We start from the raw sequence: 23572 nt of genomic DNA on the forward strand, positions 1-23572 counted from the left end.
TACTTATTTTAAAACAAGATTAATCATAATTTAATATTAAATAATAGTCCATTATGCTAGTATCAGATTTTTAAATATACAATAATAAAAATAAATAGCATACAAAATTATTAAAAAAAAAAAAAAAATTACATACCTGGTAACCTGAAATGTTTGCAAAATGTCAAACTGTTGAGGAGAATCCGAGACAATTATAGTAATAAAAAAAAAGAATTTATAATTGATTTATTTTTTATTGACTATTAGAAATAATTGTAAAATAGTACATATATATGCGATGTAATGTTAAAGAACTACTTTTTGATGTTATTACCTAATAGTATGTTTTTAATTTAGCATCAAATGCAAGAAAATAACGTTTTATTTTATTTGTTTTCTAGTACTTGAAAAAGACACTAGAATAAATTAGTTACAGATATACATAACTATTTATTTATTTTCGTCACACGAAAAAATTATTAAATTTATCAACTAAATATAAACCAATCACAGCATATTGTGGACGACATTATTTTATTATGGTGCAATCTATTGGCTATGAAAGACTTATTTTTCTTGCATTAATTGGAAAAATGTAATTTAAAAAATTGAAGTTTTCACACTCATTCATACACGACTCTCAAATTTTAAGTATATATATTTATATATAAAATTGCTTAAGATTTGAAATAAATAAATCATTGATAGTTTGAACTCATCGATTCAATAAGTAATCCAGATCGTGTGATATCCGATCAAGCATACCTACTCCTGTAATAGTGTTTGATGCGGTGTTATCACAATCGGTAATTGTTATCTCCGGGTTTTCTTCTTCTATAATACTGGTGGATCGTATACGTTTTTGTTGTTGCTGTTCACTAGTGCTGGCTATGTCAGGAACATTTACGGTATATTCATCTACACATTTTTCTTCAACTAAGTTGTCGACGGAAGACGATGTTGCTGTTGTTGCAGCCGCTAACGTAACATCTGGCATCATCATTGTCATGTTTATTCTCGACTCGATATCCGCATTGCACAAAACTTTGGCTATGCACTCTGACGAGCGATCGGCTTGCTGAGGGTTACTTCGACGGCGATCAATACTATCGCCTGCAGTAACTAATTGATCACCGCTAAAACTTGTACTATTATCATTTTCCCGGTTGTATGATGAATCAGTATGATAAAATTCTGGCGGTGGCGGCGGCATTGACGATGGAATACTATGAAATGTATTTGTGAGAGATTCTTGATATTTACGAGGGCTCGTACTGTAAGTTTCAAGGTTTATGTTATCCGAATAATTTACTCGAATTTCAGGAAGAAAGATATCACGGCGAATTGTTGATGATGCCGGATGTCCAAGATTGTTGGAGAATTGTTCATCATTCATTTCATTTGCATGTTGTACATTGCCAGCAGTTACTACTCCTCGTGTTCTCATGTATGTTGTTGGTGGTAAACGAAAGACACCTGCTCCAGTAGAAACTGACGCTACCGGAATACTTTCAGCACTTTCGACCGGAATTTTAGTATGAACTAAAAATAATAAACTGTTTGTTAATAATTCAATGGCAAAAATCATTTCAATTGATAAATCATTACAAATATTGCGTGTGAAAAGATAAAAGGGCGCATTGCACACAAAAAAATTTTTTTTTAAATCGTTCAAAACAAAGATCTGTTGAAAAAAAAAATCGAGCATTCTAAAGCCAAAAGAGCATATAAAAGGATTTAATTTTTATTACAAAATGTTGACAAATAGTTTCACAAGTTAAATCCAAAACAACCTCTAGTATATAAAGCTCATTTATTATAAAAAAGAGTAAAATGAAAACAATTATTTATTTTTGCAGTTACTCAGTTTCTGAATATAAAATTCAAATGACTAAAATTTTTCTGACCTACCACATATGTTTTTTTTTATCAAAATTCATTTAAAATTAAATATTAAAAAAAATAAAAATATCAAATTTTCATTAAAAAAATTTTTTTTTACAAAAATCATAAAAAACTGTAATTTGATGATTTTTTCTTTAATTATTGTCTTGGATTATAGGTAAGCCATAAATTAGAATATTTTTTTTTTTAATTAAAAAAAATTCATTTTTTGATCTTTATATAAGGTAAAAGCCCCAATAGATGATCAAGTACCAGTATATGATCACTCCATGCATTTGTATACCTATATTTGTGAATATAGATATACAAATACATGGAGTGATCATCTATTGGGGCTTTTACCTTATTTTGTAATTTTTTTTTTTTTAATTTTGAAAAAGCGTATAGTTAGAATACGCCCCTTTGACAGTATCATTTTTTATTTAATTTTTATACTTTAGACAAGCATTTTAATAAATTGTTCAGAAAAAAAATTTATAAGCCGTTTTAGCTTCAGGTCATAAAATTTTCAAGTTCCCAAAGCCAAAAGGGTATATAATTAAAGACATAGGCTTTTTTAGCTTTGGGAAACTAATGTTTGATTTTTATGCGTAGAATATGTCTACTAGTCAATTGGCGATTAAAAAAAAAATATGTGCCCTTTTAACTTTTGGCACGCGATATACCTTTGACAGTATCTGAAAAAGTTATCATCGTTGTAGTAGTTGTCATTTCTTTTTCATCATTTTTCCGACATATAACTTGTTGGAAAATTGGAGCCAGCAATTCAACCTCTGAACTTCCGATATTCAAAATTAACATTCCAAAACCCTGTTAAAATAAATAACCCTTTAATAATAATTCAATTGATTATAATATCTGCACTACAAAAAAAAAAAAACTTACAAAAAACGCTGATACAGATGCGAAAAGATAATGATAAAATTCAGTTGTGTAATTGATGTAAAACATAGAAGCTACTTCCACAAGAATAAGATTACATATTATTATTGCAGCGTGATGAATTATCCTGACTCTCTGTTGAAGAAATTTATTTTTCATGACGACAATTCCACCGCCACCACTGACATTTTCCACATTTTCAGTCAACACGTGAGCACGATGTAAAACTCCGGTGTAAAGTAACATGAATATCAGAAGCATTGTTGCAACACAACTAACAAAAATACTATACACTCCACCACCAAAAATCAACCACCACGATTCATGTCGTCTGCCTGTGCTAGTATTGTGAGTCAGCTCCGTGGTCAAAATACACAAAATAGGTAAACCCGTGATAACTCCAATAACTGTCGGTTGAAAATGTCGGCTTAATTGTCGACGACGGTTATACGTAATATCAGCATAGACAATCAAAGCTTGTGATATCGGAGCAGCCATTCCTATCAGTAAAAAGGCTTCTAAAGTCACAGCAGTTCTTGCAAATTCTATCTAAAAAATAATTTCAAGTACAGTAATCTATACGCATTTATTCAAAAGTGACATAGTATTATATAATTTATAATTATTTTGCTTACTTCTGGTACAGTATTGCAAGTTGCATATACAAAGATAGACATTGCACCAATAAGGGCGCTCGAAGTTTGTAATTTCAGAAAATTCAACCATGTAGGCCGTTTCCAAAGTATAACGCTTAAAATAATTGAAGACATAGTGCACTGAAGTAAACAACTGCTGCATCCCAACAATACTATGAACGTCGACGGTTTACTTTTTGCATCAACTACCTGTAACATATATTTGAAAATAATATAATTAAGAGCTGATCATTAAATGTGTAAATAAATACTGCGTACTTTGACAGCACGTGTTGTAAGAAAAACTGCAAATGTTCCTGGATTTGAACATATGCACTGAGTTTCAGCCTGATCATTGCTAGCTATCAGAGTAATGCAAGAATCTAGATCCCAAGAACCAGTTGATAAGTCTTCAACGCCACAAGATACGTTCCATCGCTTTAATAGTGATTGGTTTTGTTGCAAATGCCCCAGTGTAAGGACAATCTCTACTTTAGATGTTGATATATCAATATTTTGTTTTTTGTTTGATGATTCTTGTCCGACAATTGTAACACTTATAACTCGCGAATTAAAATGATACTCGAGATCAGTACCATCCCTAAATAAAAATTATATTGTAAATTTGTTAATTAATTTATCCGTGAATAAAAAGTGTCTGCTATATACTTACTCTAATTCTTTAACGAATGCATTTGGTAAAAAACTAGTAATATTTCTGTAAAGAATAACTGCTCCATTTAGTAGAGATGTTTGATTGGTGAATAATTTAGACTCCTCACTTCGTCTTCCTCGGCTTTGTTTTATTATTCTAATTTCTACTTTATCATTGTACCAATATGGATATCTAAAAGAAAACTTTTATATAAAAATGTAAGTGGATGTATTTTTTTACGTATAATTCTTACGTATAGTCTTCTGTAGGAATTTGTAAGAGGAACTTTGTTTCTATTATTAAAGTTGAAAGAACGGTAACGACGTAGAACGGCTGAATGTCTATCACCATTGAAGATAAAGCTAAATGTGTTGGCTGTGTTGTTTTCTTTGCCCAATTTTGTACATTGCGCTGAATAAGTTGCTGCATCAGTAATTGGCGACGAAGAATAGAATTTTCATTAACAAGTATTCGGTTTATTATGTGCATAAATGTCTCTGCTGATTCATGCATATTTGTGATTTGCTTCTTATTCATAGAGTAATGCTCGATTTCAGCCAGAATATTTACAATGCCATCACCCTCTCCAGGATACAAAGCCAGCTCCCGTGAATTAAAAATTTTCCATATGCTGATAATAGTATTATGAGTACTAGTATTTTGATAACCCAAAGTTAAACTGCGAAACTACGAATAAAAAGTAAAATAATATTTTAAATTGATAGTGAAACATTTCGCGTTACTAATGCCAAAAGGGCATATCTCAAAATATGGCCTTTTGGCCCTGCAACACCAAAAGAGCGTATAAAACAATTTTTAAAAGATTTCATAGAAATCTAACTACTGCATTGGTACTCATGACGAAACCTTGAAAAATCTTGCTATATGTCGACTCAGCTCGTCAAGCGGATTCAGAGAATGCATATGATCCTGTTATATCAACTATACCGTATATTATCATACAAGGCCTCCCATTCCCGCCGAAAAGTGCAGCGCTTGCATATTTAGGGAAGAGCGATCTGGACTGCGCGACGGCTCACTCATGGCAGAAGAATACACATTACCGCGCATTGTCATCTCATTAAAAAGAACCAATTGTTTAATTAGTAGCCCCTCTTGAAGACTGTAACCGAGGTGATAAAAATCGCGAACACCATAAATCGTGAGCTCACTTACAAAGTAACAGTTCTGCCTTAGAGCCCGGGTGAGTCATACATCCCGTTACGTGTAGGTGGACTTCAATTATTAAATTAATTAGTACCTTTCCCTTTTCATTCAATTTCGAGTTCCTTATCAGTATTTCCGAGTTCTGTGATAGTGATTCTTCGAGCCACGATAATCGAGAGTCCCGCAGTTCCGGTGACCTGGTCCCATTCAAAATTCAATTGTTATTTGTGTAATATTAACGGCGAACTTTTGTTTGCCGGAGTCGTTACTCCGGTCTCGAACTCATTAAAACTATTATTTTAAGTTAATAAGTGATAAGTGTAAATTAAGACGTGTTTGTCCCATAGGGCCTTTAAATTGAATATATATATAAAAATCCGAACTGAAGTGTTCATCATTTATAAACTATAGGATTTCATTCAATCTTCAACCTCCAGTCCAGCAGAAGGAAGAAAGTCAAGCAGCGGAAGCCAAAACAATCAAAGCATATCTCATCGTTGGAGTCAAGATTCGAAATAGTAAGTGAAGGCTATTATTATTATTTCCGAGGTCGATTGTCAAATTTCTGTAAATTGCATCTGAAAGCTTATTAAGTGAGCTTTAATTTGCATACTTATATATTTTTTTTAATTAAAGTTTAGGAATGACAGAAATTTCAATTCTTCAAAATCCTCAAAAATTGGCACTTTTACTGTTTCTTTACTGCGAAATAACTATCGAATACAATAACTTGTAAAATTTTTGTAAGTTGCATCTGAAAGCTTATCAAATAATCTTTAATTTGCATACCTAATCATCAGTCTAGGCCAAAAATTGCTTTCCCTGTTTATTTAATAGAATTTTACTCTTGCATTCGTTTTTGAAATGATTATTTTAGTGGTTGTTGGATTTACTATGAAATCTATTTCCATTTCGGGTGCCAAATGGTCTTTTTTTTCTCTTCAATCAACTTGGAAATGTAAAAAAAATCAAAAACTGGTTAAAAAACGTAAAAAAAAAATTTCTTCTTTTGACATAAGCTCTTTTGGTTGTAGGAAAAAAAATTTTAAAAACCAAAAGGGTGTATATGGAAAAACAGTCAAAATAAATTCTAAGGACCTCAAAATGTCGAGATCTTATAAAAAATTGATTTTTTGAAATTTAACTGAAAACACTATCACAGCCGAAATTTTAAAGTTTTCCTTTTTTTAACGTGAAGTTGAAAATTTTTCAATGAATTTCCACAAAATACGAAAAATTTGAAAAAAAATTCAGTCCGACTTCCAAAAATTAATTTTGTATAAAATCTCGACATTTTGAGCTTCCTTAGAAGCTATTTTGACTATTTTTTCATATACACCCTTTTGGTTTTAAAAATTTTTTTTTCTTAAAAACAAAAGGGCGTAAATAAAAAAAAAAAATTTTTTTGGCGTATTTTAACCAGATTTTAACTTTTTTTACATTCTCGAGTTGAATGGAGAAAAAAAATTTTTTTATACGCTCTTTTGGAATTAGTAACTTGATTTATTCTTTTAAATTAATTGAAGAAAACCAACCTGATTGTATGGATATATAAGGGGTTGATACAAGCATTGAGAAAAATCCGGAGTTTGCCACATCGGCGTGGTAGCATCCTTCATTGCACATAATCTCGATACTTTTTCACCTATAAAGTGTCTAGGACACTCTAAAAGAGCTGCTGAGCCAGGCCCAGTGTCTAGCCATCGCATTCCCCAAGCAGTTTCTTTTGTACAAATTGGAACAAGTGTCCGATTAATTACGTCTATCCTTACAGACATTGAGCGATGAGCGACATTGCACGTGTATATTGCTGATTTCTGAAAATCACTAATTATTCAAATAATTCAAGCATCATTTTTTAAAATCGCCTTTTTACCTGAGCGTTCATAATTTTTAGAATACTTCCAGCTGGATAGAGGTCTTCCCACACTTGATGCCCCGGTTCAAGTTTAAGTAATGCGCGATTTTTAGTCCAACCAAAGCCTATTTCCAAGCTTTCTTTGTTGGGAGCCGTTATGCACATAAGTTGTATGTTGTTACCTTTTTCTATAGTAGCGCTCATTGGAAGAATTTTCACATTAGGTGGTTCATCTTTCACGCTTATGTAAATACTTTTACACTGTTGTATTTCTCCGTCAATAGCTTGACAGGTGTAATATCCAGCATCCAAAAGAGTTGTTTTGGTTATTAATAAAGTTATTATGTATGCATCATCAATAAGTTCTTTCTGAAGCTCGATTCCCCTTTAATTATACGTAGAAATTGATGATAATTGATAACATACAAATTTTTTTTTAGATAATTAAAAAAAAATCCTTACCTGACGGATTTGCTGGTGTTGACCAACATCTCGTCTTTATACCAGAAATACTTCATTGCAGAACTTCCTTGTACAACGCATCTCAAATATAACTCGTCTCCTAAGCGTACATGATTGACATTTTTTGGATTGTTCATTATTTCTAGCAACTAATTATTAAATTATTTAATACATAAATACATAAATAAGTGCAATGAAAATTAAAAATCTTAAACCTTTATTCGCAGAGACGGCTTTTGCTGAAAGGTCAGGTGTGTGGATTCTAAAATCAAGTCATTGAGACGTCTCCGCTGAACGAGACGATTTAGAGCATCTCGGATTTTATCACTCTCCGTTGAAAGTCCAAAGAAGCTAAGTATTACTTCGCCTGATGGTCTACAAAAAATTTATTAATTTAACAATTATTACTTACCAGAGTCAACTATTAGTGTACTTACGTTATATTTTTAATTTTCAAATCTTCCATGATTGTTATGTCAATGTTATTTTTTAAATACTTGGTAAGCTGTTGAAATGAAAAATTTTATTACTGATATATTATTCTTATTAATAATAAATTGGAGTATGTGTGTTTTTACTTGTTTCTTCAAGAAAAGCTCTAGAGTGTTGACTTGTGAAGAAGATGGGAAATTTCCTCGAAGTGAAGAAGTGTTTAATAATTTTATTTGGAATTCAAATCTTGCACGATCTATTTGAATGAAAACAGTTTTTAAAAAATAATAATTATTTCAATGATACTGAAATAAACAAACATCTGTCAAGTTTTTGAATTTTTATAACAACTTAATTGTTATGAAAAAGTTTTGATAAAAAAATTTTACATTTAGAAAATAAAAAAAATTGCAAGTGCAAATTTTTTAAGAATATATTTTTTTTTAATTTGTCATAAAAATCAATAAAAATTGTTAGATGTCTGCTGATTTCAGTACTATTTATTTAATGATACGTAAAATTTCAACTTACTATAATAATTAGAAATTAATTGTCGCTTACAATGATTACAGGGTCGGTTGTCATGATCATTTTCATAGTACGGACATTGCAAAATACACCAAGAAGTGCCTTCTTGACATTCTATTAATATAATACAAAATTTAAATGACAATTAATCTAGCAGATATTTGATAATTATGAGAATTTTTGTAACAAATAATTCATCGTAAAAAAAAAAATGAAAAAAAAAAAATGACATGTAAAAATAAAAAAAAATTAAATTTGCAATTTTTTAAAATAATTTTTCGGAACAAATTTGTTTGTCAAAAAAAATGAAGTGACTTCTAACTTTAATGTCTTAAAATTTAACAACTTTAAGTTAATTAATAAATCAGGAGAAAAATACCTTGATTTGGATTCGTTACTATCATTTCTGACGTGTCAGCAATAATCGGTATTTCGCAATAATTACCGGTGTAGCCGGATCTACAATGACATTTTACAAATTCAGCACCTATATGACTGCAAGTTCCTCCATTATGGCAAATCGAGTTTCGATGATTGACATTTATATTGTTGTCACTATTACAGAGAGGTCCGTTCGAACAACCTTTTCCGCTGAATTCATTGAAGCAGAGACACTTGAATTCACTGCAAAAATTAAATTAAATTTAAATGATACTGAAATTTAGAGACATCGAATCATTTTTAGAATTTTTTTAACAAATAAATTATAGCAACAAAAATTTATTAAAAAATTACAGCTTTAGAAACTCGAAAAAATTATAAATGCAACTTTTTAAATATAATTTTCTAGACTTAATTTATTGTTAAAGAAAAATAAAAAAATTGTCAAAAAGTCTGCTAATTTCAGTGTCATAAATTTTATCATCAATTTAAAATATATAAAATATTTATTATTTACAGGTTACATACCTGAAACTGGTGTCAACAATGCAATTACCAGCAAAAGAACAATTTTTAACGGAACAAGAATCAGTATTTATTTCTTCAGGAGAAGTTATCTCATATGTTATATTAAATCCATACACATCCAGCAAATCATGGAGAACTCGGATGTGGTTGCCTTCGAGTCTTTCAAGCTCGAATTCGATAACAAGAAAAGGTCTGTTTGTTTCCAGTGTTATATTGTCAAAAACATTACCTTCTGTTACGTCTTTTAAAATAATCGCACCAAAGTTAGTACTTTCTGGAGAATCATAGTAGGCATACTCCGTGAATCTAAGACCTTTGTATACGTAGAGTTGAGTAAGATAGACCACAATAGTTGTGTTGTCACTATTGGTGCTGGACATTCGAATTTCTGTAGCATCAATCACCCAACGACACTTTATAGGAACACTAAATTGTCGAGGAAAATTCGGTGTACTAATTATTCCTCGTGACGACGTCAAATAATCTCCGCAGGGTTTTGATTTTTCAGTTTGTTTATTATTTTCATTGTAGCCATTGCTATCTCCATCAGTTACGTTAATAAAATACGCAAGTAGAAATATAAATAAATAAATAATGCTCCATTTAAAGAATGATTTTTTCAACATAATTAATATAACGCTGCTAGTAGTAAAGAGATATGTCACCAACACTTACATTATTCCGTACATCGGTTTTGTCAATATGTACCATGATGTATTAATAAAACTTGAAAATAGAATACATTTTTTACTTACATATATTTTATTTACTATAAATAATAAACAACTATAATTATATTTGCATGTAAAACACTCATGCTATGTACTTGAAATTGAGCCACTCATGTAATTGATTCTTCTCTGAATTTTATTCGCAAACTAATGGATTATATTAATACATACTACTTAATCTACATATTCAAGTGTTGTGAAAATTATAGAGTACTTGAAATGAGTGATAGTAATGGAGTTATTCCATACACCAGATAAATTTTTCATTTTTTATTATTAAATAATTTTTTTTTTTATTAGAGAATATACGTGAGTTGGGTGAAACCGGGTGCACACGCGCAAATACAATGTTGAAGCAAAAGCGCGTATGACGATAAGAATTTCGTACTACTACATAGTTTCTGTGCGCAAACCCAGACACACCTATTTTACATATAACTCAAATTACAATGTACATATAGAATATTATAGGACTAAATTACACAAGTAAGAAATAAGGAAATTTATTTCTTAAAATTTTTAATAAATTTTTATAGATATTATATTATTTTCTATAAAAATTAAATTTACATTTAATTAGGTTTTGTCGTTGTTTTGTATCACACGTTTACGATAACGTTGATAATTACAATAATATTATTCATTCTATACTTAATTAATGAATTTACTTAACAATTTATTTATCGAAATATTTAATGTCTGGATTAATATACAAACAACATTACATATATATATAAGTTTTATAAAGAACGGTTATAATTAACGTATAATCTTAATAATACAGGCAAAGGTAATTGAGATATTTTTGTTTTCATATGAGAAGATAATGATTCGATATCAACGTTATAACCACAAACTCTTGGATGTGGCCGTTTCTCGCGGGAATTGTCATCATTATTTTCAATGTCATTAACCTTTGACCGCTTTGATAACGAAGGATGGCTCTCAGCACTATTCAAATCATCGGAGATTCCCCACTTGTTATTTTTCTGTTGATGTCGCGACTTCATTGAATTTAAGCATTCCATTGAATCATCGCCGTTATTGTCGATACAGTTACTAGCGTCCAATATTTCTTGATATCCAGATGTATTCGAATTAACTTCATTGTTATCAACATTACTAGTTATCCCATTTCTAATATTATTGGTTGACGTTGACGGGTTCAGTACGGAAGATTTAGTATCATCCACAACTTGGAAATTTTCATCAGTCGATTTTTGTTGTTCCTTATCGACGTCCATTGTTTCTTCGTTAGCCTGACTATCACTATTTATTTGAGAGTTTGAATAACACAACAATGAATCTAATGACTCCTTTGCGGATGTGAGGAGAACATCATTTAAATTTTCCTGGTTATTATCATTATTTGAGCATCCCTGTGATAAATACTGACTAGTAGACGGTTGAAAAGCATTTTCCGATAACTCTTGATCTTTGGTTTTATTATTATCGTCGTTATTAATGGTACTCTTATCAAAGTTGAAGATATTTAATATACTTTTTTTGGGTGAGACATTTTTCAATACCCTGAATGAAGTTACTTGTCCTATTTCATCATCATCATCATCATAATTATCATCATCATTATTACCTTCATCTTCATCTTCTTCTTCTTCATTCGGCTCATTTTCTAAGCGAGAAGGTTCAAGACAGAAAAATAATCTCGTTTTTCTATTTCGGCGATAACGAATTTTCGAACTTCTATCTTTGTTATTGACATCGTTATCATTATTATCATCATCATTATTATTATCGAGATTATCCTCATCATCGTTATTATCAACATTATCATCATCCTCATCTTCATCATCATCGTCATAGTCATCATTTAATGTAATGTAAGGAGAGTTATCGGACGATTCATCGTATAACGGCATGACATATCTCGACAATGTAGTTTGAGCGGTGATAGGATAAGCATTTGGTCCTGATCTATTGAGTCCTGTGATTGGATAGTTAACTTCCAATTCCGGGTGTTCAGCCCAAATATTTTTACGAAGCTGACATCGAATTTCACATCGACACAACTCTTGCAGTGATAGAGGTTCGGAAAAAGCTGTATTGGATTAAAACAAAAATTTATATTTATTTATTTAAAAACACTTGTAGATTATTGTCTAACAATCAATATACTTACGTAATAGAAGTGAACTATTCGGGCAATCATTGACTTTATCAGTAGTGTTATCATGATCATCACTACTATTATTATAAATACAGTTAGATTTAGGCATGATTAGAGGTGCAAATAAAACAGGTAACATGACTCTATGTTTCCAACTATCTGTATCAACTCTTTCGATACGGAGTAAGTGGTCCTTGTATGGCATCACCAAAATTCCGCCAACTTTAACGAATTGTTTAATGAATGCTTCATGAGATTCGGGACAAGCGGCACCGCAATATACTCTATCGTATTTTCGGGTGCATTCCAATTTTAAGCAGTTTCCTGTACGAGCATACAAAATTATACTTGTAGATTTTTTAAAAAATAAAAATTTAAATCAATTTAATTCAATTATATTTACCTTGTATAAATACAGGTTCACAAAAATCAAACTCATCAAGAGCCAATGATTTTTGTTTAAATTCTTCCAATTTTTCGTAGGCATATTCCATACAATCACTATTCAATTCAATCCCATGATTAGTACCATTACGACCTGTAACAAAAATCACTACATCACATAAAAAGTTCAAAAGTATCTACGATATTCCAAGATTATTAAAATATTTCCAAAACATTTCAACTCTTAGCTAGTTATAGTAGTTATTATTATTAATACAAACAAGTTTAACACACTGAAATTAGGAGACGTTTGACAACTTTTTGGTTTTTGTTGAAAAATAAACTTGATCTAGAAAATTATTTTTGAAAAATTGCATTTATACTTTTTTAGAGCTTTTAAAGATGGAATTTTTAAAACAAACTTTTCTTGTTATAATTTATTTTTTGAAAAAATTTTAAAAATCATCAGATGTCTTTTAATTTCAGTATCATAATAAATTACTATTTACTTAGAATTAATCCTGCCATTGTACTCAAATACCCAGTTCCTGAACCTATGTTGAGAAAACTCAATCCTGGTTCCAGTGATAAGCCTTCCATAACTTTAGTGTATATACACGGTGCAGATAGATGAATATTTCCCATTTTCCAGGATAAATCTTTATAAGCTTCACTTCTGTGACTTGGTAGTACATAATCACCTCTATCAACAGTCCGAAAAATTCGTTCGACTCTTTTTGTTTTAATGTACCCTAAAATTTTGAGAATGTCCACCAGATCTTCATTATTTTCACCACTCGTTACATTTCCCATTTTTATTCCAAAATAATTATATGTATCTTGATGATTTACAGCTATAGTTTCAAAATAAATTAAAAGATATATTATTTATCAGCAACTTTTTTAGAAATTATTAAATAATTTCAATAAAAAAATAAAAATTGCGTCTCTTATGATATTATCACAACACGTAACAATAACACATTATTAATTTATAAAGAAAGATATATTTTTAGTGTGACGTGGGTAAATGACTTTTTCTGTATAAGCAGTTGCTCACAAATGTAGGTATGTATACGTGTATAGCGTATATTTATCTACATTCACTTCATAATAATGCGCACAACACAAATCTTGACACAAGCCAGAAGCCATAAACAAATGTAGATGCGAAGACGAATTCAGTAATGACAGTTCTCTCCATTTAACCTTTAAAATAAAAAATAAAATAAAACAAATCTATATTTACAGACGATTATTAAAAAAATTTTTTTTATTATTATCCGTCATATCAGCTCAGAACTTCAGAATCGAATAGCGCGAAATGAGCGCCAGAAAAGATTAAAAGAATATAAATAATTAAGCAAATGATAAAGCGTGTTAGACGTTCACTTACACATAAGCTCTTACAAAGTATACTGAACAGCTGTATATTTAATAACAACAGTCAATTCATCTTTTTTAATTGTTTCTGTTAAGTGACATAAACACGAGATCATAATAATAACAGGCTCTTATTTTTTTTGTGATAATATACACACACTTTGATTTATTTACAAGAATGTATCCAACACATTTAAGGTAAAAGCCCCAATAGATGATCATGTACCAGTATATGATCACTCCGTGTATTTGTATACCTATATTTGTGAATATAGATATACAAATACATGGAGTGATCATATACTGGTACGTGATCATCTATTGGGGCTTTTACCTTATATCCAATTTATTTTTTTATTTTTTTATCTTGGACTTTGTAAGTTAGCGCCATCTATTTGAAAAATTTTTTTTCTTTTTTTTGCAAACGAGTCGTACTGCCCGATTTGCCCGATCTGTACGACATAGCTTCATCAATAAAAAATCAAAATACCCGCGTAACTGGATATTGTTTAAAATTTAATATATTACTGTTTCATTGTTTAAAGAGTATATATTTATTTAACTTATTTTCACCTTGACAGTACTCGAGTATCGCTTCGCAGATAATCATTATTGTAGTTGCAATTTTGCACTGTACTCAAATACTCGAATAATTGAATTCAGATATGTAAGATTTTAACTTTTTGCATTGTTTTATTTTATTTTTTTATAATGTAAATTCGGCTTTAATTTTAACTTATAAAAGTACTTTCATGGGGGTGCAATGAATTTGTGTGTGTGTAAATATCTATATCTATAATGATCAACTGACGCATGCGCATTGATAATTTTGCATTAATCACACACTTAGTAATTTGGTGTATATGCGTGTCGGTATGTACAATAGTTACAAACGATGGCGACTGAAAACTTTAAAATGTAAGTATTTTATTATTTAAATAATTATTTTTGACATTGTAAAACAATACTGGGTAAATATTACAATTAAATTTATAGTACTATAGATTTATTTTTATCAATTGCCATTTAACATTTTTCCTTTTCTGCGTCAGATATAATTGTATAATGGCATAGCGCGAAATACAACATACCAAGTACGTTATACTGTTTTGTTACTAAACAATATATTATAATATTATAATATATTAATATTCTTCCAGGAAAACTATTCAGTAGACTATTTAAAGTTTGTAAATATTTTCACGAAGAGTATACAACAGTTTAAATGGTCAGATTTGGGAAATTAAAAAAAAAAAAAAACATCTACATTTTTCTGTACAATCATCTCGTGAATAGAAATGTAATATTTATGATTTTCATAATACAATGAGATAATTTTTTGCTGATAATTTACAAAATAAAAAACGAACATTATTGTACAAAATAATTGAGTACTATGTGATTTTTAATAAGTTTATTGGTAAAAAATTGATAACTACAATAATTTTTTTTTTTTTTATAATGAAAACTCACGCGAATGCACGTGTGAGTGAATCTAACTATATTGTATGCCCGTGTGTATATACACAAGCGTTGCACCATTGCTAATAAAAAAATTTTCGTATAGAAGAAAAACATTTCTCTGCAGTTCTCAAATTTTATAGAAAATATTTATTATTATTCAACTAAGGAGACACATCTAAAATTTTGTTTTGAAAATCAAAATTGATCTTACATTACACATCGATCAATAATTTTTATTGGTTATTTTGTAGTGTCTTGTTACTAATAAGATCAGCATCGCTTTTTTTATAATGAGAGGCGCTAATCAGATTATTTTTTTATAATAAGATGAAATTGTTGACATAACTAGGGTAGGTTTATGTTGAGCAAGTTTATTTTGACAGATAAAAATAACAACAACGTGATACATAAGGCCATTTTGAAAAATTACTGGTTACTAAGTGCTTGCAAAACATTTTCTTAATTAAAATTTTGAAATTATCAGCTGTTAATTTGTAGTTTTATTGAAGAAATTTATAATGTTCGCAAATTAAAGTTTTAGCAATTGTTATTTCTTTTTTTCGAGACAGCATTTAAAGTGGTGAAGGAATAAATATAGAAGCAGTTCAATAATGAAAATTATATTTAAATTTTAGTGGTGATAAACTATCACCAGAGTGAGCTCACTTAGCTTCACGTATGAATACACAGAAATGTATATCTATATATACTGAAATGTAGTGGCATCTAGTGAAGGAAAAAAGAATTTTATAGACAAAAATTAATTATTACATATACCTATACATACTTACAATATGTAAATGCAGATCAGTCGTTTTTAATAAATGAAAAAATAAGTGATATTTTATTAGCAATATATAAACAATTAAGTGCAAAGTAATGAAGTAAAATATGAGAGTATATAAAAATAGTCTTTTAATTAAATTTTTTTATCTAATATTTCACCCAAGTTCTTTAGTGATGTGAATAACACAAGTTGAGTGTTTAAATACAAACTTGGAAAGAAAAAAATTATATATAGATATAAAAGAATATTGTCACTAATCAGAGGTGAGGAGTTACAAGATGAAAATTGTTTAATTTAATATCGATAATAATGTCATAAGTATAAGTCTTTTTAACATTTGAAGTTTACTTCAATCATATATTCATATAGAAAAATTCGTTAAGATAAAGAGAGTGGGAGAAAGGAAAATAAGAGTACGTGATTTCGATTATCTGAATTTATTGGCTTATTATATGAAAATTTTTACGGATTAACCAATCTAATGTTTTAATTCATCAGTTAAAGCTTAGTTTACATTTCAATCGTTGTTTTTTTCTTTATCATTATTATTACTCTATACGGACGTGAAGTAATGGTACAAGTAAAATTTTAATGAGTACAAAAATATATTTGTCAATAATCGCGCCTTTTTTTTTAGATAAATTGTAGATTAATGGAATTTATTTTAAATTTGACTACTGTACATGGTAATTTTAAAAAATCGTTATTTGTTTTTGAATAAAGTTTAACTCAAATTCACATTTTTTAATAGAATGGAAGAAACGATTCACGTTGACGGGATTTCGAACTTGGAGATAGTTCAACAGCGGGTGTCGGCAGCTAATGAGAATGATTCAACAACAGCGGCAACTCACGTTGTGCCATTAGTATACATTCAGCCTAACAAGGTACAACATACAAGTCCTCTGAATCAGCAGATATCAACCTCCGCTCTACAGATAGTAAACTCGTCAACTTCTACTGCAGCGATTATTAATCCTATTAATGCTCCGGTAAATATATTTCAAATGCTTGGTTTTATTAGTATATACAAAAATAATTTGCTATACTTTTACACTATGCTTTATTAGTTAGAAAACTGTAATAATTACAAAGAAATTTTTTTGTTTTATTTGATAGATTACTGCTCAAAATAAAGTATTTATACAAGGCCCACATACCATTAGTTTATCAAGTAAGCAACATTATGTAATAAGGCAACCTATAACAGCTAGTGTTGTAACAACAGCCCCAACTTCTGCTCAAGTACAAAAGCACATATTAGTGAGAAAGACTGCACACATTTTACCGTTGAATAAAACTCCTTCGCCACCGCCTCAGCAGTCATCACTACCGCCAGTTTCACCAACTAATCATATAAATAATCTTCAAAGTGGAAAGCATAATAATTTAACATTTATTAACACATATGAAAAACCCATTAAGCCTCGGATGGATTTTTCAATGCCCATACCAACAGTCGCAGCGACAACAGCAGTCACTGGTAATTTATATCAAGCAATAACGAGTTTTTGTTCACAAGCAATTGAATTTAATGTATTTTCTTCTCTTGTTTACTAGGAACTCTATCAACTAATCAGGCAGTTGTACCTAAATCTAAAGTGGTTATTTCACCGGTACAAACAGCAGGTCAAATATCAACAACAGTGTCAGGATCAACAGTGAAAAATGTTTCGAATTTTTTATTACCAGTAAATATTTCACCACCAGGTCTTACTGAGTCTTCGAAGCAAAATGTATTCAATCTTAAAGTGACAAACGGCAAATTGAATAATAGCGTTGAGATTACTACAACCAGTAACAGTAACTGTAATAGCAATACTAGCAAAGGAGCTATAACAGGTAAATTATATTTACAACAAATATGAAGAAATCTTGATTTTATTTTATAAAATTAACATTGTTTTTTATTTCAGTATTACGAGAGTCATCTAAGTCATCATCATCAAATAATCCTCCGCCTCTTCATCCAATTACCAAAATAAATTTACTGAACAAAAATGCCGGCATTAACTTAAATTCATCTGCACCACCATCGCCATCAACAGATGGAATAAAAATTACGGAAAATCCAGATTCAGCTGTTATCACTCCAATACCTAATAATAATGATAACAGTGGTAATAAAAATGATGAGTATTCTGAAAAAAGAAAAAAAACTGTTAGTAATATTTTATCACGAGGTCCAGTAGCAGTTCCTGAAAAAAGGCCAAAAAAGCAAAACCTTTCGAAGACAAGAGAGTGCCCAGAAGACAATGAATTGTATGACCAATTAGATATTCCACAGTTGCTAGGAAAAAATTCACGGGATAAAAAGTCAAGCCAGAATGATGATGAGATAACATTGATAAAAGTTATCCCAAGTCAAACAGGAAAATCCAATAAAAATATCAACAATAAGAGTGATCGTAGTTCAACAGAAATTAACTCAGTGGATGATGACATCAAAATTGAAATGATTAAATCTTCAAGCAATGTTAACTCAAGTTTAATGAACGGTGATAAACAAAACATTAAGTCCAACAACCATGCTGAAGAAGTTAATGGTAATACTGCTCAATATCATAATAACAATAACAACAATAATAATAATACTAACAATCATAATAATAATCATCGTCATCCTCACAATGATTCAAATTTTGACGTCACCAAAGCTCTGGAATGGAAAGACGGTGTAGGAAGCTTACCTGGAAGTACGCTCAAGGTAACTAATATCTATTTTTTAATCATCTATTTTGGAAAAGTTCTTTTTAATTTTATATTGTTGTATATTTGTAACCTATTACTTTATAAAATGTGTAATAATAATATTCTATATAATATTCGATAATTATATATAAATATGATATTAATATAAATACCACGTGCATCTCGCGCAGTTTTGCATAAACGAGTTTGGGCTGATGGAAGTCGTAGATGATGACAATTCAAAGCAAGATAAACACAACAACATTGGTGATAAAGAAAATGTGTGTTTATCACCACGAAATTCATTTAAACCAACATCAGCGATCACTATTACGTCGACTACCACTGAAAAGAAAAGTACGTATTAAAAAATTATTCCATTAACTATAGATTTATTTTATTTATTATAAATTAATATTCATAGATGAAGAAAAAAAAAGCCGTAATGCTGTATCAAGTGACACCTTGTACTGTTGCGAAAATTGCGGTTGCTATGGACTAGCTGCTGAATTTGATAGTCCAATATCATGTAGTCCAGCCTGTTCTACAGCTATTGAAGATAAGAAACAATTGCAGTTACGTCGCGAAAAGGACGCTAGGTTCGTTTTTTTAAAAATTTACATCTTGATTGTCTTGAATATTATTTTCTGTTGGATTACAAATAATATATTTTCTTAATTTCGGTTTTTAGGGAATCAAAAATCAAACGAAAAAAAAAAAAATTACTTCAAGAAAAACTAACGAAAACTCAACAGTCAGAACAGGCACACGAAGAATCAGAACAAAAGGATGATAAAAAAGAACAAATTGAAATTAAAAGTGACCCTTCGCGATTAACACCAAAAGTAGAATCTGATGATGACACATCTATTAATAATTTAGATGAAACAAGTAGGCAAAGCGGCGGTAATGAAGCTGCAACAGAACCTAAGGTAAATAATTTAATATTTTAGTGTATATACAATATACATGTATGGAGAATGTTTATTTATTTTTTTTTTACATTTCGTAGTATCCGTGGCAAACGGGGAAACTCGGTTTCTCATGGGCTAAATATTTAGAGTATACGAAAGCCAAACCAGCGCCATTAAAACTGTTTAAAGATCCGTTTCCCTACGGTAAAAATTTGTTTAAAGTTGGAATGAAGTTGGAAGGAATAGATCCTGAACACCCATCACGTTACTGTGTTTTAACAGTATTTGAAGTCGTTGGTAAGTTGTATTAATATTATCAACAATGAAGCATATGTTTTAATAAAAATCCATTTTCTCAGGTTATCGAATACGTTTACACTTTGACGGATATCCTGAAAATTTTGACTTTTGGGTAAATTCCGATAGTATTGACATTTTTCCGGTCGGCTGGTCCGAAAAACATGGACACCGATTAAATCCACCAAAAGGCTATGTTCCGAGCAATTTTAATTGGAACGCTTATCTCAAAACCTGTAAAGCAACTCCAGCACCCAAAGTAGCTTTTTCAAATCATAAAAGTGTAAGTTCTGTTAAAGACATATAAATTTATTAACTTAAAAAATATATTAATTAAATGATTATTTTCCGAAAATAGACGACATTTGCACCAGTTGGATTCCGCGTTGGAATGAAGCTAGAAGCAGTAGACAGAAAACATTCGCCTTCAGTCTGCGTAGCAAGCATAGCCGGTGTAATGGACTCACGAATCCTAGTGCACTTTGATTCTTGGGATGAGGTTTATGACTATTGGGCTTACCCTAATTCACCTTATATTCATCCTGTAGGATGGTGTCATCATAATGGACACAGTCTTACACCTCCAAACAGTAAGATAGTTATTAGTTATTATTGTTGTTTCTCTTATTATGTTAATTAATATCAACTAAAATTTATCATTATTATTTCAGATTATAAAGACTCTAAATCATTTACCTGGGATGCATACTTACGGGAAACACGCTCTGTTGCGGCACCTTCTAGAGCTTTCAAACAAAGAGCCCCACTAGGTTTTAAGCGAGGAATGAAATTAGAAGCAGTGGATAGACGCGTTCCACAATTAATTCGAGTGGCAACGATTGAAGATGTGAAAGATCACATGTAAGTGTTTTTTTTTTTGTTCAATTCATTTAAAATTGTGATTCTAGTAATTGATTATTGTAATTTTAACAGGATTAAAATTCGTTTTGATGGCTGGTCAGAAGTCTATTCTTACTGGATTGACGATGATTCTCCTGACATCCATCCAATGACTTGGTGTTCAAAAACTGGACATCCATTGGAACCTCCTTTGAGTAAGTTATATTATTAATCAATAATATGAATTTTTCGAATATTATATTTTTAGTTTAAAAACGTATATTTTTATGTTCAGCCCCAGAATTATTAAATGAACGAACTGAGTGTGGTACTCCTGGTTGTCGAGGCGTTGGTCACGTTAAAGGACCTAAATTCGCTACACATAATTCCGCTTCAGGTTGTCCTTACTCTCCTCAAAACTTACATAAGATAAGAATGGTATCTGATCGTCTCAATGTTAAACATGAGATTTGTGATTATGATGAAGATTCATCATCACCGACATCTTATGACTTTATACCAAAAACCGAAAAATTAGAAAAAGTCAGAACGAGTGCTGACCGGTCGGGTAAACACTCACCAATAAATCATTATAAGTCATTGAAGTTGGAAAAAGATATTAAACCCGAAGACTATGAATCTGATCACCGCCAAGAAACATCAGAAAGGTTTGTTATTCATTATAATTTTATAATTTTATTTAACACAATTAATGTTTTTCTTTTACATCATAATATAGGTCCAAAAAATTTTCAAAGCACAATTACAATAACAGTGATGCCGGACAATCTGAGGACGATGATGTAGCACCACCACCTTTGAAAAAACGTCGTAAAAAGTATGAGAATTTTTTTTTTTTTTTTTTTTTTAAATTAATGATGACCAACTTTTCCTAAATGGTTCAATTTTTTTAGGCGCCAAGTTTCAGAAGAACCAAATTTTTCTTTACCCGTTACCGATACAACTGGAAACTTATGCGGAACTAATAATATTCCGGACAAACAACTTCGCACTGAAATTCATCAATCAGTCTTTAACCCTGGGTACAATCCTTTACCCGACGCTCCTCATATCTGGGCTAAACATAGTAATGCTCTGAATCGAGTAGTCGCTAAACAAAATACCAATCCTCGAAGATGGTCCAATGAAGAAGTCATTAAATTTATTTCAAATGTTCCAAATTGCAAAGAAGTTGGGAGTATTTTCCGTAAACATGTAAGATACTTTAAAATAATTATCTGTCATCAATTATTAATTATTTATAAAACGTCCATAATAATAATTTTCTGTTTCTTGTATTATAGAGTATCGACGGAGAAGCATTTTTAATGTTAACGCAAGAAGATCTGGTATCACTTTTGGGTTTACGATTGGGTCCAGCCATAAAATTATACAACAGTATTGTGTTATTACGTCGAAAAGCTACGTGAAGAAAAGAATGTTTACAAAATTTTTTTAATTATTCTTATGAGCTTTCAACACGTCATTATTAAAATTTATGTATTGCTGTTTAATCAGTTAATTAAGTTTACGTAACACGTTGTGATTGTCATTCACATTTTATTATTATTTTTATTTTAACTGTATAAATGTACATATTTATATAAATATATTCATATAATACATAGATTTAATTAGATGTAAAAAATTGTCGCATAGCATAATAAAAATTTTGTTCAATATATAAAACTGTTAATTATTTCTTAACTTAAATTAAAAAATAATTAGTTTATTATTAAAACTGTTTGAAATAAATGAAACAAACGCATGCGCACTTGATCAATTCTTTCTCTCTGTTGCACATATTGAAAGACGTCCTTGATCGTCATTGGTCCCTCCCAACCACCTTTCATCCCTACTTTCTAGCTTGTGTTTTACATATCTTGATGTTATTCTGATTCTCTTCAACTCTTCTCAACTCTTCTTGAAGCGTGCTCTACAACACCACTTTACAGCCATACCAGCAGCAACAGCACAGCAGCAGCAACTAAACACCAATATCATGAGCCATGCCAATGTTTACACACTTTACTCACATACATAATGTGTTGTATTACTATACTCGTATAGCAGCCAGTGGAACTCGAACTAACTGTCCCTTGGTGTCCCTACCCAGCTGCCAGTTGCTTCGTTGCTCCCATGCAGTTAACAGTCACCAGTTGCTGCAATAATTATTTATATTATTTACAAACATCAGTATAAGTTTCGTTAAATTTTATCAGTGTTTAATTATTTTTGACTTATGTAGTTGTACTTATTCTTTTTTTTTTTTCAATAATAGTGCGCGACTTTAAAAGTGTAACAAAGTTTTGTATTTAAAAAACTTTTATTTGTGACATTACGTCTCTGTATATATTGCGTACGTTGAAATTTCAATGACTTAAATGTAAACATCTTGAAGAAATAAAAATGTTGGTAAATAAAATTATCATGGCAATAATTAAAGCAACAATAGATTATCGTAAAAATTATTATTTTTTACCGTCATAATTAAAATTAATGACTCTTATTTAGAACTTGTCAAAAATAAAACGAGTAAAA

The 23572-nt window shown here is 30.2% G+C and overlaps 3 protein-coding genes across 9 annotated transcripts; 1 reads left to right on the forward strand and 2 right to left on the reverse strand.

The window, feature by feature from the left end:
• Positions 1–213: 213 nt before the first annotated feature.
• On the reverse strand, positions 214–10058 carry LOC123269199. Its single transcript, XM_044734794.1, has 16 exons — positions 9413–10058; positions 8883–9127; positions 8507–8617; positions 8122–8231; positions 7981–8048; positions 7759–7918; positions 7544–7692; positions 7100–7466; positions 6759–7040; positions 4310–4743; positions 4075–4248; positions 3681–4002; positions 3402–3611; positions 2770–3315; positions 2550–2694; positions 214–1521 (listed from the first exon to the last, which is right to left on the reverse strand). Exons 1-16 carry the CDS (start codon positions 10036–10038, stop codon positions 695–697), a joined length of 4776 nt encoding a protein of 1591 aa, XP_044590729.1. The 5' UTR covers positions 10039–10058; the 3' UTR covers positions 214–694.
• A 97-nt stretch (positions 10059–10155) lies between these two features.
• LOC123269236 (probable cyclin-dependent serine/threonine-protein kinase DDB_G0292550) lies at positions 10156–14764 on the reverse strand. 4 transcript variants are annotated; one of them, XM_044734841.1, is made up of 5 exons: positions 14612–14764; positions 13165–13509; positions 12675–12809; positions 12284–12595; positions 10156–12202 (listed from the first exon to the last, which is right to left on the reverse strand). In XM_044734841.1, exons 1-5 carry the CDS (start codon positions 14646–14648, stop codon positions 10884–10886), a joined length of 2148 nt encoding a protein of 715 aa, XP_044590776.1. In that variant the 5' UTR covers positions 14649–14764; the 3' UTR covers positions 10156–10883. The 4 variants fall into 4 exon arrangements, with proteins under 4 accessions (XP_044590776.1, XP_044590792.1, XP_044590784.1 ...); XM_044734857.1 differs by having other exon boundaries at positions 13165–13864; positions 14612–14627; XM_044734849.1 differs by lacking the exon at positions 14612–14764 and adding an exon at positions 14052–14173.
• A 33-nt stretch (positions 14765–14797) lies between these two features.
• LOC123269209 (lethal(3)malignant brain tumor-like protein 3) lies at positions 14798–23431 on the forward strand. Of its 4 annotated transcripts, XM_044734831.1 has the most exons (18): positions 14798–14956; positions 17041–17281; positions 17409–17772; positions 17850–18131; positions 18206–18835; positions 18947–18996; positions 19172–19337; positions 19405–19579; positions 19672–19912; positions 19993–20191; positions 20254–20474; positions 20550–20781; positions 20863–21052; positions 21125–21246; positions 21327–21699; positions 21771–21869; positions 21946–22246; positions 22336–23431. In XM_044734831.1, the coding sequence occupies exons 1-18, from the start codon at positions 14934–14936 to the stop codon at positions 22459–22461; spliced, it is 4035 nt and encodes a 1344-aa protein (XP_044590766.1). In that variant the 5' UTR covers positions 14798–14933; the 3' UTR covers positions 22462–23431. The 4 variants fall into 4 exon arrangements, with proteins under 4 accessions (XP_044590766.1, XP_044590741.1, XP_044590749.1 ...); XM_044734806.1 differs by having other exon boundaries at positions 18206–18996; XM_044734814.1 differs by lacking the exon at positions 14798–14956 and adding an exon at positions 16360–16552 and having other exon boundaries at positions 18206–18996.
• The last annotated feature ends 141 nt before the right edge of the window (positions 23432–23572 follow it).

Source organism: Cotesia glomerata, linkage group LG1 (assembly GCF_020080835.1).
Source record: "Cotesia glomerata isolate CgM1 linkage group LG1, MPM_Cglom_v2.3, whole genome shotgun sequence".
In the NCBI taxonomy this organism is placed as follows: domain Eukaryota; kingdom Metazoa; phylum Arthropoda; class Insecta; order Hymenoptera; family Braconidae; genus Cotesia; species Cotesia glomerata.